Source organism: Odontomachus brunneus, unplaced genomic scaffold (genome assembly GCF_010583005.1).
Source record: "Odontomachus brunneus isolate Ranch 3 - 2012 unplaced genomic scaffold, Obru_v1 Obru_scaffold_009, whole genome shotgun sequence".
Lineage (NCBI taxonomy): Eukaryota > Metazoa > Arthropoda > Insecta > Hymenoptera > Formicidae > Odontomachus > Odontomachus brunneus.
Genome location: NW_022639459.1, coordinates 1535824 through 1551829, shown reverse-complemented (window position 1 = coordinate 1551829; position 16006 = coordinate 1535824). Strand labels below are relative to the sequence as shown.

The 16006-nt window shown below is 38.7% G+C and overlaps 2 protein-coding genes across 9 annotated transcripts in view; both read left to right on the top strand.

Annotated features, from left to right (window-relative positions):
- Positions 1-3834, top strand: part of LOC116840275 (longitudinals lacking protein, isoforms F/I/K/T-like) — a 13187-nt gene extending 9353 nt beyond the window's left edge. The window contains exon 3 of the mRNA XM_032806792.1: positions 1364-3834. Within this exon, the coding sequence (XP_032662683.1) occupies positions 1364-1582 (219 nt within the window). The 3' untranslated portion in view covers positions 1583-3834. The remainder of the gene's footprint in view (positions 1-1363) is intronic.
- The window catches only part of LOC116840265 (longitudinals lacking protein-like), a 221994-nt gene that overhangs the window by 39698 nt on the left and 166290 nt on the right, over positions 1-16006 (top strand). For 2 of the 8 annotated variants that reach the window (XM_032806769.1, XM_032806770.1), the window contains exons 7-8: positions 10281-10802; positions 12725-13394. The exons of 5 other annotated variants lie outside the window; for them this stretch is intronic. In XM_032806769.1, coding sequence (XP_032662660.1) covers positions 10281-10802; positions 12725-13005 — 803 coding nt within the window. In that variant the 3' untranslated portion in view covers positions 13006-13394. Of the gene's footprint in view, positions 1-10280; positions 10803-12724; positions 13395-14507; positions 14969-16006 lie in introns of those variants that run through there. One more of the 8 variants, XM_032806776.1, reaches the window with a different exon arrangement.

The window sequence follows — 16006 nt, the reverse complement described above, 5'->3', positions numbered from 1 at the left end:
ATATATATATATATATATATATATATATATATATATATATATATATATATTATTATATATATTTCATATATTATATCATATATTAGTACAAGTAAATATGTTATGAGTACCCACTGAATAAGTTTCGATTCTTAGATATTTTTTCTCGCAATCTATGATATCCTGCACTATGTTCTTGTATTATCCGAGAAAAGAACTTGTGCTTGCAAATTTTCTTTTTGCGGGCGAAAGATGCGATATTTCAAAACAAAATTTCGCCAACAAAGTTGACAAAGTCGACGTAGTCAAGTTCTTTGTTCTCGTAAACAAAACGATCGTTATTTGTTAAATACTCAAATTCACCCGAACATTTTTACTTGTGGAAAAAACGGTTATTTAAGATACGAACGAGTAGAGGATGTGCATTTTTTATAAAATATTAGTTTCTCATAATTATATCGTGTGTTTCGACGTTGTTATTAAAAAATTAATAAAATAACAAATGTTACACATTACGCAAAATTAATTTTCTTGTACCGCCATATGTAGTGCTTCTGATACAAGTCAATGTTAACATGTGTGTGTTTTTGTAAAGCAAGTACTTATTGCCACAGCTTGCGTAATTTGTTCTTTGCAAGAAACGATATCTTGGACTTTTCTATTTGCTCGTGTGCGCACGATTCAAACTAAAATCTGCTCAATCCTATCCTAGTTGTAGCTCTTTCATCTCACCATGCAAATATGTTCTCTAATCTTTTTTTATCAGGGACTCGTCCACCGAAGAAGGAAATATTTTACAAGCAAGAGGACGAACACCATCAAGCATATACAATACAATCTATAATAATAATGATAATAATAGTACACATCTTATTCCTCAAGGTTCTATTATGACAATTAAACATTCTGAAAAAGAGGCGCACGCAGAGTTATTCGTCACTGAAGACTATGGCGATGGTGATTACGACACACGAAGAACTCACATTAAACCTCAAGTTATTGACTCGGACATTATATTCTCCCCTGATTTGACAATAGAATGCCTATGTCCCGAGATTGTCCCCACGTTTTTGGTAATGAAATAGTAGTAGTGTAGTGTACCCAACCTCTGGAAGATTGCGTGAGGAGCAGAGAAAGAGAGAGAGAGAGAGAGAGAGAGAAAGCGAAAGAGATCTTGCATGCTTTTGGGGTGCTCGCGAAAGCGAATCGCGAGACTCGCGTCGTCCGCAGATCGCAACATTCACACGTTTGTTTCCTTTCGGGCCTGCTTGCAGCATACTGGAACGAATACTCGATGCTCCAGGAGACTCTGGCCTTCCAACAGTCGTTCGACCGGCACCAGCCGCAGCGACAGCAGCAGCAGCAGCAGCATCAGCTGCCGCAGCAACTCTCGCAAGGTCACGTCTGTAAGGACTGTGGCAAGATCTACAAGCAACGGAACGCTCTCTGGCGACATTACAAATACGAGTGCGGCAAGAGTCCCAGGTTCCAGTGCCCTTACTGCCGCTATCGGACGAAGCAGCGCTCCAACATGTACTCGCATATCAAACACAAGCACATCGGTCTCAAGATCTACGCAATCGATCTCGAGGCGGGGACTTAAGCGCGAATTAAGGGCGGACGTGTAATTACTTGTTTGTAAGATAAAATAGAATACAGGATGTCTGACAATTCATGACACACTTGTTGTGTGCAGGTAGAAAAAGGTCGTCAAACTGGACCCAAAATTTCTGTTTTCACACATTTTCTTAATTGAAGTTAGCATCGCATAAAATGGCTATAATTGCGAACCACTGCTGACCGGTTTCCATAGTAATCAGTTATGACCAGAGTCGAAGTGAATAAATATTGGCTCTTTATCTATCTTTATCTAATAGATAAGAGTATGATAATGATATTACGTTTTTCCAAAATCTTCTGTCGCAGAAGATTCTGTTGTGACGTGAGATATCTTGTATACTGTCACTTGAACTCCTGTCATCACCGATTACAGTGGAAGGTTGTAAATAAAGGTTTGCAATTGTGATCATTTGATTGTGCTTTTAATTGTCGGAAGAAATGTATAAATAACGTTATGCAAACGAGTATACACTGTCAGTTGCAGAACGGTTTAGATATATTTTTTCCAATGAAGTTAGGAGTGCTCCAAGTTGCGAGCTATTGTTGAGTTTATACAGTAGTCGATTACGACCAGAACCGAAGCGACAGTATAGATATTATTTCTTTATTATACTTTTATCTGATAGATAAAACGAAAGTATTTACGTTTTTCTCGAATCCTCAGTTGTAATCGTGTGTATAATTTTTGTATACTTGAATCGTGTTGTTTCTTTTAAGTAGGCATTTCTCGAACTTTTATTTAGAAAGCAAAAGTTGAGCAATAATTAACTACTGATTTTATCATCATAGTGACCGATGATTTGTTCCTGAATACTGAAAACGTTGGTTTTTGTGACATGCACGGCGAGAAACGATAGAAGAAGAAATACATGAGGCACTTTACTGTCATTGGTAACGAGCCGACCAAGTTGTCAGTATTTGTGTATTCTAGACTAACAATTGACTTTCACAAATTAAACAATTAACTTTCATAAGTTAAACTTTAATATTTTGTAAAATGCTGCAATCTTAATGCTGATTTAGTCAAAGCTGTCGTACTTCAAGTAATTATAGAGAAAGTTGAAATAAAAAATGATACAAATATTTTGATATTATGATGTATTTGTATCTTTTTTGCTTCTTTCTTAGATAAATGAGCTGAAAATTTAATGGTCGAAGTGTGCTGATAATGTCGAGATATAGTTGCGAAAATGCTTCACTAACAGATTATAAACAGAAGTGCGAAGTATGATGGGAATTACGATGAGCCCGACGTTGATACGTCAGAATGTAAGAGCATAGTGTGCCAATATTTATTTCTTTTTACTTATTCTACAAATTTTCCCTTTGTACTTATTACTTGACTATTTTTGAATTGCACTACTTTAGTTTGATCATTTATTTCTGGATTTACTATACAGGACGAACCAATTAACTATTAGCACCTTGAATATCTTCGGAATTATGGAAGTTGGTTGGAACAAAGTCAAAAAAAAGGCTATCGTATAGTCACGATTTCTTACTTGTAGATGGAGTTCTTTTGTAAACACAATTTTCTCTAGTTCCCGTGATTTTAAGAATGTTCCGGGTACTAATAATCGTTGGTCCTTCTCATGTGATCGTTATAAGTATTTTACTGCCAAATATTCGAGACGAACGCAGTATAACAAACGTCAATAAATACCGCAAAGTCGTCGAAGAATTCATCATATATGATAATAAAGATTTTTATTTCTCTAGTGATAAGACACTACATATTTTCTTCATTTATTAACATTCCGCAGCATCCTGAATCGGCACAGTGAGAGTGAAAGTGAGAAAAAAAATATATCTCTTTAAAGACAAAACGGTATATCAGTCGACGTAAGCCAGCAGTTTAATGTAACGACGCATGTACGCACAATCAACTACTCGGGATAAATCCGGAAGGTAACACCAATTTCAGATATGTATCGAAAGTATCTATTCCTCGACGACGGTTCGAGGCTTCTCCCTTTCGCTTGGACCAATATCGCGACACTGCAAAATAATTCCTAGAATACTGCATGGCGCGAAGTTCGACGGGCGGACCTGATTGTACTAATCAGCATCAAAAGGCCGAATTTCAGGTGTGTTTCGAGCATGCGGGTCCAGAGCTGTTGTCTCATCTTCTATGTCTATCTTCTTTACACGAGTCAGTAGTTAGAGCTCCATCGCTATCGACACATCGTGGTTGATCGTGGTTGCACCCTCTCGTTCAATCCTGCCGTCCTTATCTGTTGCAGCGTCGCCGCTCGACAGCTGTCGCAATATCGGCGAGTATCGCTGCCGCTTCTGCAACTGTCCTTACTCGTCGTTGAGTCATCTGAAGCGTCACCTGACCAGAGGTTGCTTCATGGACCCATCCTTCCCAATCGAGATGCGCCGCAATAGAATGGAGTCCAAGAACTACGTTTGTCCGAGATGCTCGCAGGGTTACAAGAACAAGCGCACTCTGAACACACATTTGCGTACTGCGTGTGGCCGCGAGCCCAAGTTTCAGTGTCCGTATTGTGGTCTGAAGAGCAAACATCCGCCCAACATCTACACGCATATTAGACGCAGACACAAGGGCGAGGATCTCTTCATTATAGTCGAACAGGACAAGCAATAGAGTTGACATTTTGTTTTCTTTTCTTTGTTTTTCGTTCATTGATCGATTGATCTCCTAGCTTTGAGTGAGTTATAAGACGACTGGTATTATTACCGGGAGAAACGTCGAGTTCAACGGAAGAAGTACAGGATGTCTTATGCACGTATCGATAGTCGTTCCTTGAAATTTGTCGCACGTGAGACACTCAGATCTCAATTCAGAGTTAGATGAGATTTTCCATTGAATCGCGATTACAGATGTAAATGTCACATTTATCGTAATTCAACTGAAAAATACGGACCTGACTCTGAATAAAAATCTGAGCATCTGAAACAAGCAGTTGCAAGTAACAATTATTAATACGTGTCTCACGTGCGACAAGTTTCAAGGAACGACTATTAATACGTACCTTAATCTTTAATCGGAAGTAGATAAGAAGCGGAGAAGAGTTAAAGAGAGCGAGACACACTTCTGATGTAAGCGAATATTTAAGACAATGAGTAAACTTGTCGAGGAAGCAATTTTTTATAGCTCGACATAGTTGCTTGTGTTACAGCGTACTTTAAAAATCACACCAGGCTTCGATGAAACGAGTGATTTTTGTATTAATAATAAGACTTTATTAAAGCCTGGTGTATGGAAGTAGATGACGAGTGAATGTGTGACGGAGATTTTTCTTTATTTATTTTTTCCTAACGGGGGTCCGAATTATTGATTAATCAAGACGCTGTTGTAATTTCTCTAAAATTCACGTGAGCGCGTGAGGTTTAACAAGTAGAAAGCCAAGACTGTCCTCGTAATCATGTAAGACTTTTGCTATCTGTATTAACATAACATTTATTAGCGTCACTTTAGTTATTTATGCTACTTATAACTTTTCAGGTGACATCGAATGCGTTCGATTGTCCGTATTGCGTATATTTTTTATGAGTGCGTTTACGCTGACTTTTCACGAAAATAAAGATTATATACTCGAAGCGCGTGTCTCTGGATTCTTACACCCACGACATCCGTTCCAGTAAATAGTCTCTGATGTGTCGTTATGTTGTATATGTTTGAGACCTTCAGCCTCGGATCAACATTATTTTTGGATCTCATTCTCTCGACGTTGGTTACATTGCATCCTTACTGCACGGATACTCAATTAATTCTGTTGTCTTTTAATTTCAGATAATTATGATACTGTTTCCCAAGAAGAGCAATGGTCTACTATTCGCAAAGTCATCAAATCTGCAGTCAAAATGTACAATCATTAATAGTCGAGGCGTATCATAGATATATGACAAATCTTAAATGTAAATATTTTCTAGAATTTAATTAATATATGACAATACATCCTTTTTCATCCTTTGACAATACACGTTATAAAGTGACGGCAAAGTATCGAGACAATTTGTTCAGACTGTCTGTTTTGCATCTTTCATCGTATATATGATATTTTCTACAGCATCGAAAAAGATTGAACGATCTCGCGTATTGTATTACTTCAAGACAGATGCTAACTGAAGGAAAGTTAGAAGAAAAATCGACAATCAATGCGAAGAACGTGATATCCCGACTGAAAATCTGTCTCACATTTGATCATGTTGATTCCAACCATTTATCTGGTTTGGACAAAAAGATGTTATTGCATGGATCTTGATTATTAATAAGGTTCTAATTCTTAATAATCTTGATTATTAATAAGGTTTTAATTTTTAATAATCTTGGTTATTAATAAAGTTTTGGTTGCCACGCTGCGCTATACGATTTATCAGGAACTGACAACTTTATTTTATACAAGCCAAACAGCTGATTGAACAGCTGATCGACCTGACCGGAATCATGAGACCAATTTTTAGTCGGAGTGTACAATTCTTATAAATTTGATGTTTAAATTGCATCTATCATGCGTCTAGTTTGCATATGATAAATTGTTCTGAAATTTATGAAACTTGCTGTATTATCTTTGTTATATTAACTCATAAATATGAGTTATATTAACTCATATATACTTATATTATTTTTAACTCATAAAAATGTTATTTGAAATATTATCCGTTTTGGGAAATTTACTTTTTTTTATTAAATAAACTTTTTTAATAATTTGTGTTATGATAATTATAAAATGTAATATACTATAAATAATTATAAAAATATAATTATAAAATTTAATAATGCTTCTTTAATTGATAATTTTTTAGAACATGATTTTTTATATCATAACATTTTCGTGTTAAGGAAATTCTACTTGTAATGGTTGTTTTAGGATAGTGACAGATAATGGTATTAAATAAAACCGGTACATGTCTGTCATGTAAAGATTATCACGTAATTGTCTGTTAAATAATGTATTAATTGTTATATCTATTTGTATAGGCTCTGGCATGCGGTTTCAAATATTATAGATTAAATATTGCAAATATTTATAATGGCTCTTTGACGTGTCCTGATTTCAGATAATACGCAAACTTTTGCTGTAAGAAGTTCCAGATCTGAACTTGAAAGATCGCTCCAGAACTCGGAGGAAACAACAATCAAAAGAGAAATTAATAATTTGGATATTTCTGGTAACAGGAGCGATATAATTTCGAGAAAAATATACGCATGTAGTAAATGTCCGAAGATTTTAAAAATTCCGCGTACTTTAATATCGTATAAGCTGTTACGAAATTTACGAGTATGAATATTGTTACAAATATTTTAATCATTGGATAGGTTGATCGCCGATATGAAAAGAAAAATCGTTCAAAATTATTCAAAGATATAGATTCATGTTTATTATTGTTTATTATTGTTATTCATATTTATTCTTGTTATAGAAATGTTCATATTTATCATGGAGATATGTTAGTTTGATTGTAATTAGAGACTATAATGTCAGCATATGATTATAGTTTATTTATTATTTTGATTACAAATATCTCCGAGACCGAAGTTCCTGCCAGATCGCAGGTTTCTGAAGAAGTTAAATAGTTCCTAGTTCTTAGTTAACTTCTGAAGAAGTTAAATAGTTCCTTGTATCCTAAATACGCGATGCTTTGTCCTCGAAGCAGAAAATACCCGAAGCGACATATGTATCCGTACTGTATACGTTCGATTAGTATAAAATATTATTAAGTTCATCATCACATATCTCGCAATGCAACACTGGCGCGGTTCGTGCTTATGTGCAATTGTACCCAAATTATGCGATAAGTTTCGCCTTAAGTTTACGAAAGTAAGTAGCACCGTGCTTCCTTTCTTTCTCGCTGCGAGTACATTGTAGACGAGTGCTGCAAGCGCGCAACTGCAAAAGTCACATCTTACCAGCTCATATTACCAAATCGCCCTACTTCCAGTTCATTTGTACGCATGAGCAAACATACGTTATTTTGCAGCTTTATGTTAATGAGTCTAATCACTTGCGATCGGAATGATTACATGGCGACGGTGGGGTCTCAGGGCATCAGTTACCAAGCTTCCTAAGATGGGAGTTTATCACGTTTAACACATTTTTCTCTTCTTTTTTATCTTATCCTTGAAGAGTTAACAGGTATTATATGTATATCGCATAGTTAACGTTAGAGCCTCTTAACTGTTTGATATTTTTATTTGATCTTTAGAGCTAATTCTTTCTTTCAGTTTATTCTGTGGAGCTCCTCTAAGACTTGGCATGTAACGTTCAAGCTGTTTAACTTGTTTGACATATCTCTTTTTGACCTTTGGGATTCATCAAAGACATTGGCATCAGAAAATAATGGACATTGTTCTCAGTTCAGGAGAGGTCGACGAAATCGTTCTCGATCGCAGCTGATTCGAATTCGAGTTTCTTTTCCACCGAACACACACCTTTTATAATCCGCAAGCCACGCAAACAAACGTTATTTTCGTCTCGAGGAGGGCGCGCTTACCGGCGTGATTATCGCACCCGCTCGTGCACAGAGTGAAACGCCGTCGATTGACGGGTCGATAAATCGTGTTGCAGAGTTGGAGCTAGGCGCGAACAATCCGACGCGCGGCGAAGGCGCCAAGCGAAAGTACAGCTGCAAGTACTGTGGCAAGGGCTTCACGCAGTCCGGTCATTTGAGGAGCCATCAGAAGAGCTCATGCTATTGGAACCCGCGCTCCACCTGCCACCAGTTGCAGAAGATCAGGCCGTTCTCCTGCACGCAGTGCGGCGCCTGCTACTCCAAGCAGTCGCATCTCATCTTCCACGTGAGGCACGAGTGCGGTCGCACGCAGAAGTGCAATATCTGCGGCAAGACGTTTCTGCACAGCAGCAGCCTGCGCAGACATCGTCAAAGGGCCTCGTGTCATTTCCAGCTCTGTTAACGCGCGACGACGCGGCACTCTGGCCTGCCTTTCCAAGCTCACGCCTGAAAACTAGCTTTCGAAAAACGGTCGCGTAGATTCTCTTCCTCCTCCTCCTCCTCCTGGTTGAAGATACTTGAAGAGATGTGCGTAATATTTCGAGACTTATGACAGGTCGCTTTTTAGCGGCGAGCGCTGAAGGGCGTAAAAGCTTCGAGGTTTTCGCGTCATTGGGAGACGAGGAATTTATGATCTAGGCGATTCAAGTTTCTCGAGGATATGTCGATAGAAACTTCTTCGCCGGCTTAGCTTTAATTCGAATTAATTCTTGTTGGTTTTGACGGAAATTTTAATAGCGACTTAATAATTAATGTAATGAATGCCGGAAATCGATGAGTCGCGGCAAATGAATATTGTTAGAATTCAAGTAGGAAAAATGCGACTCTTCGAATCGGTCGAGAGATAAACGGAGTCCTTCAATCGTTTGCACGCTTTAAATTTTTTGGAGTGAAATTTCTCTCGAAAAACGAACTGTCCAGCCAATCGCTCAGATTTGAGTAATTTTTTATTCATACAAATTCTCGAGTTTTCCACTCGACTAAATTTTCCATTCTGAATCGTCGAGTGATTATTCTTATTTGAGATTGAAGAGCGAATCCGATATACTTCACTGTCACAGCGAACATGACAGTGCCTCTTCATTCTAAGAGGCTGAGAAATTCGTTACCGAGTCAAAGTGAGATTTCATTCCAAGAAATATAAAAAGGATACTCTCCTTAAAGAGATCTTCACGATCATTCGTTAGCGAAGATCGCGCGCAATATTCTCCGGAACAACCCTTCGTCGCGAGTCGTCTCTACTGTCAGGGATCGACAGTCCCTGGCAGTCCCTAAGAGGACTCTTGAAACAGCGAGTGTATTGTCTCTAGAGCAATCAAAGTACCAAATCAAAGGATTATTGTGATACGTTACGACGAACATGTACATATAAATTATACTTGAGTATTTCCAATGCGAAAGTCATGATTTATTTTCGATCCCACTCAAATGAACGGCCGAACTTTCGCGCACGAATCGTCTCAACGATACATTGCGTTTCGGTGCTCGACATCTCGCCTCATTCGGACATCGTCTTCTTCATCAGAGCGTTCTTCTTTGCTGTCAGATCCTGTCGGCTCGTGCAGACAACTCGGTAACTCGCGACTATCGACAAATCCGACCGAATCTTTGCTGATTCACTTTTCTCTGTTTTCAGATTCGTTGCTCGTAATCAGACAGAGAACGATGCAGCGTTTATTCGGCAACGCGCTTTGCGACGATGATTAAGATGGACGGCAGACTACGAGAAAGGAAATATATTGATCTGTATGGATGTTGTGTTCACCCTTAAACACTCGCATTTATTCGTTCTGAATTTTTTAGCATTTTCTTTTCTTATCTCTCACAGATATATTCCCCGTGCTCCATTTTCCTCGCCTTCTATTGATGACACGTTTTCACGTGACGTCACACGAACGTTTGCCGTGCGAAATTTTGCAGTAATAAAACGTCCCAACAGCGACAGTTTTGCGTTTATTTGGGGACCACCACGTTATTGAACTTGCATCTTCTTATTAATTCCTTACTACTTATGGCTACAATGGGCTTGCATGCGGCTTATGTTTTTGTCTCCTGCGCGTTTTCTTTTCTCTTCTGTTCCCTTCGAGTTAACACAACATCGATCGGTAGCGAGAATCTTTCCTATCTGCATCTAACCACCCCTATCAGCTCTCTTCGTCATCGTTTCCTTTCTAAAATGTACGTTTGCCGTTGTGTTACAGAGAACTCGCTGAATAAAAAAACGAGCAAACCCACGAGAGGAGCAATTGCAGGAACGAAAATAAAAGAAGAAGGAGAAAGAGAAAAAGGGAAAACAACAGAAGAAAGGCTCAATAATCTCATTAATGACAAACATATTTCGATCATACAGATAAAGAAAGGAGGCTCGAAATCCACAGTAAACACTCCTGAGACGAGGGGAGGAGACCCTAGGCCTTCGACGAATAACGCAGGGTCGAGGAAACGAAGTCCTGAGCCTTCGACGAGCGTTGTACATGCAAAGAAAGTCTCGGTCTCCAAGCAGACCGATGTGGTCTGTCTGGTCAGCGACGCCAGCACGGACGCCAGCGACAATGAGAGCTCCTCGCCGTGGACAAACTCGAAGGACGCCGCGCGCAACCAGAAGGTCCCGAAGAACAAGTGCCCGTTCTGCGGCATCCTCTTCCAGCAACGCTGCAATCTCACGAGGCACATAATGACGACCTGTATGTCGAATCCACACTCGAAGGCCAGAATGGAAGCTGGTTTGTACAGATGCAACTGCGGTCGCAATTTCAAGGAATCAAAACTCCTGACTTATCATCAGAGGCACGAGTGTCAGAAAACTGTCACGTGCCCGCAGTGCTTCACGGTCATGAAAGGAAGTTACGTGCCGGAGCGTCACAAGCGGAAATACTGCATAAACAGAGAGCGAGATTTGAAACTAAAGCGCGAAACCGTAGGAGAGGAAGAGTTCTTCGTAAACGATACTACCGACGAATCTAATTAGGTCGGAACGAAATATCTTCTCGCAGCAACTAATATCCAGTTGCGAGGAAATTATATTTCTTTCCGTTTGATCTGCATTTATTTTTTTTTTTTTTTAATCGATTTGTGTGGGTTACAATTATGTTCGTTCTGAAAGGAAGAAGCTAGTCACTGCTGTATTTTCCATTCGATCCGCATTCGTTTCTCGATATTGCCGGCTAAGAGGATACTGGATACCGACATAATGCAGTCTTAGAGTTGGTATTATTTTTCTATTTCGTTGCGTGGATTTGCAAATATTTTAGCGAACGCTCTTACGAATGAAAGTATAAGTATTAATGCGTGGAAAGACACCAGATATTGCATCAAGAACGAATACATTTTTTCTTTACAATTTTCTTTTTTATTTTTCATACAATATTTGGTGCTTTTCCATGTATTGACATTTGCACTTGTATTCTCGAAAAGCATTGGCAATTCTATGCAGCCAAATAAAGAAACAGCGCAAATTACGAGACTGCATCATGCCGGTATCCAGCAACCTCTCAACGATCAACGACAAATCTGACATAGTGAAGAAATCCTCACTTTCGTAGAAATTCGATTTGATATACTACGATTATCTCAAGTTTGATTTCGTCTGATGTTTCGATATTTTCGCGTGGCGCGCGACATTTTTTTTCTTTTCTGATATTGGATTTCTAATAATAGGAGTGATATATGCCATGTCATTGCGATTCAGTTAGATTGTAACTTAACGTTGAATCACATTTGGATCAAATTGTACGTTAACGTTTGATTTTATTGCATTTTTCGTTTCTATTATTCGAGCGTGTCTATTATTTTCTATTGATTTTCCACTACATGTTTAAGCGTTTCATTTGCTTGTGTTAGTTTGGTTTTGCGTGAAATCGATGAAGTCGTTTAAAAAAATGTGTACACCTCTACGCACGATCTTAAGTAAACTATAATCCTGTTTCAAGGCTGATATATTTCGTTAACTTCTTCTCATCACGATGATATCTATACGTGCGTTATAAAGAGAAATTATTATACGAGTTGTAATGTTAGAGGACCGGAGACGTGCACGTTCTCGCCGATTTTAAAGTATTATATCAATATTCACTAGGTTAAATACTGTTCGAATATCGTGCCATTAAAACGTATAGAACACTTGGTAGTTTCGGAATAGATTTTTCCTTAATAGAAATTTAATGGTGATTAAATTTCGTAGATTATTATAGTATACCGCGCGGAGAGTGAAGTTGCATGATAATCTAAACGCATAATAAAATCCCTAGTTAATTTAGGTCGAACTTTCTGCCAATAAAAATGCAATTAAAAGGTCCTTGTAGATCTTTTGTTAGCGAAGCACGCGGAAAATTTTATGTATTCGTCTATGTATATATTGTATCAACGTTCTTGCGACCGTCCGACAAATTTTTATTAAGGGAAAATCGTGCTGGTTACTTCACGAATAAATGAACCACGTTATGGAGCGTCACATATCATATAAGCTTCCACTTATTCGCCCGTGGTTCTCCTATTCTTCCTGATCAAGTTATGCAGAACACATAAGTATTCTCTTTCTCTTCTCTTCCTCCTCCCCCCCTCCCCCCCCCTCTCTATCTCTGGCCTCTGTCTGTCGCCGTCAACCCAAATCGGTTGACCAATGTTGTCTTGTTTCTCTCCATTTTAGGCACCGAGCTGATGAAGATGACAGTCTATCCCTACAAGTGCAAACGATGCAGTCTCGATTTCCCGAATGAGCAGTTGCTGCAGCAGCACCGATTGTATCATCATGGTGCGCGAGAACGAGCGCGTTCGAACGCACGATGGAACGTGGAGACCATCCTGTCGTTCCCCACGTACACTTGTCCGCATTGCGACGTGACGTACACGAAACCGGGCAATCTGAAGCGGCACCTCATGTCCGGCTGCGGCCGTGATCCCAACTTTCGAGCGACCAGCGGGAAATAAAAAGCGAGGGCAGCTCGAGGAAGTTTCATTATTGTCGATTACATACAACATTCAATAATATCACAAGTATTTCCCAAGCAGAATAGATTCCCGGTTTGATTCCCGATTTTGAGTCGATGATGTTAACTTCGTAAGAGTACGAGTACTGTTTTGTACAATAAATATTTATGTAATACAAGCGCTCTGGAGAAGTTCAATGTATACGGAGCATTAAATTTTATTCTTTTGCTTTTTCTTACCGTTATATACATATTGTTATTGTTTAGATATGTTTGTATTTATTTAGAGTTTACGAGGAAATCTTATCAAATCTTCCAATTATTATGTCCTTTCAATTCGATGTATGATACAATTGACATTGATATTCCCAATAAACCTATTAATCGATGTCTTGGCCTTCGTTATTTTTATATATCTGGGTCTCATATGTTGTGTAATAAATATTACTTGTGTTGGAATTAACATTGCGTTTATATATGTGGCATTTTGTAAATAAACGCGGCGCTTTAATATGTTTCAACTAATAACATTTTATATCGTGACTCACAAGTTATCAGTTATCAAGCTCAAAGGATTCTAACTCCTTCGTCCTTAGTCGAGATTACACGATCGAGTGCTACTTCTGTCTCAACTTGGAAAAAAGCGCAACTCCATCTCTCAACTTTTCATCCCTCTTTGTGCGTAATATTTTGTGACTATAAATAATATTCCCGCAGTAATCATATATGCGTCTCATCGATTATTATCAACGCTGATTAACACTTGAGCTCCATCGTCAAAAAGTGCAATCATGGGACTAATGTATAAGTTATCTTTACAGCTTAGTGGAACACACGCGCAATAAAGCTTGCAAACACGCCTTGATTTGAAATAAAAAGAACATATTTTTTCTTCAATAATTTCGGTATCAAATAATACGAAATATGTCTGTGTGTGTGTGTGTGTGTGCGCGGGCTTTTTTCTTTCTATATTTCACTTCACTTCTTAATGTAGTTCGAGTATATATATTCGTATCTTACTTGATATAATTTATTATAATAATATTAAGATTTAAATTCATTTCTTCATTTAAATTCATCTTCTTTGTCTGAAAATTAAGATTGGAAATGTCACCGTGGTATTTGCCAAAGCAACTGGGCCGTGTCCTTATTTCTTACGGGGTCAGTTGCAAACTACAGACTCTAATCGATGGCTCCAGTAACGGCAATTTCAATCGCGACGGTCACTCGTAAGCGCTATCGTAGCTGTCGTAGAAGTCATTGACGATGGCGAGTACAAATTATTGAGAGAAAGAAAGAGAGAGAGAGAAAGACAAACACACAGAACGAGGGACAAATCTCTTGACGAAATCGACTAAAGCCTGTTCTCACAATGTGTGATGGCTGCATGTGCGAAATCGTCGAGCGAGTTCGGGAGCGGTGTAATTATTCCTGTAAGACCTACACGTCCTATGGGCAAAGTTCACCGCGGTTTATCGGCGTGGGACTGTTTTCTTTTTTCAGGGATTGCACAATATCAGCAGGAGAAGGACACCGGCTACCTCGGCACGATGTCGTTGGAGCAGCATCTCGCCTTTCAGGCCGCCTCGTCGCAGAGCTACGATGCCGGTTTCGGGGATTCCGTTCATCCCACGTGCGACTCCAACACGTTCGGCGATTGGTACCCCGAAGGTGCAACGAAACAGCAACTGCAGCAGCAGCAGCTGCATCAACGAGACAATTCGCAGCGACGATTTCGATGTCCAAAGTGCAGCAACAGTTACAAGTACCTGGGCGACATGAAGAAGCATGTGCGGTTCCAGTGCGGGCAGGAACCAAAGTTCCAGTGTCCCTATTGCCGCAAACGCGCCAAAGTGTCGTCGAACATGTACGCGCATGTGCGCAGCATGCACAACGACTTGCCGATATACATAATAGACCTTGACAAGCAGTCCTCGACGCTTCACTGAGTCATCGACGCTGTCCCTCAGAAGCGTGTTCCTTCGAACGTTCCTCCTAGTGTGGTGAATTCACGCGCGATCTCATGAAACTTTTGTATTTGAAATTGGAGCCGCGGGTCGTGAATCAGTGTAGAGCACTTAGATAATATCGACTTTGTGGAGTTTAATATTACCAAAGAGTAAGGATCACACATGACACACGCTGTTGTTTCGTTGCTGCAATTCGAATAACGTTCGAAGCTTCCTGGATAATCATATCGCTAAGGTTGAACATTTCAATCGCGTGCACGTGTCATGCACGTTAGATTTACTCTTATGTTACGAAAATTGAGAGACATTCTTGCGAGGTATTTCTTTGTCTCTCCGCCATTGTATCGTCAATTATTTGCACATGTGACAAGAGGGGATGCGGAATTGTAGAAATATAAAAAACTGAATTTTTCACAATTTAATAATTTATTTCAACAAATATGTCTCAATTTAACTAATTGACGATTGCGAATTGACTCAAGCGAATTCAGTCGAAAAATATTTAATCGATGATTCATTTCAACGAATCCAATTAAGGACGAACGCTCATTGACTGAATTTGCTGAAATCAATTGTCAATTAAACGATGGAATTGGCTAATCATCAATTGAACACGCGCGTGATAATTAATTAAAAAGACAATTAATTATTCGCAACTCTGCAGGAAGTTAACATGCAAGTGTTAACATACGAATAATAATAATGATAATCTTTGTTGACGAGAAAAGTTATCGGATTCGTGCTTTTTCTGTAACTTTTAGCGGCAATATCGTTACTGTTAAACGTCGTTACGCAGCTATTACGGGAAAAGTTACAGCAAGGACTTAAAGATTCTCTCAAAAATCGCGACAGACGTCTCGAACATTTATAGCAGACGATGACAGCTATATTTGAGGCGTTTATTGATTGGCTGCCATTAGTTATTTTTATTGTTTTTGATGATGTTTATACATATATATATATATATATATATATATATATATATATATATATATATATATATATATATATATATATATATATATATATATA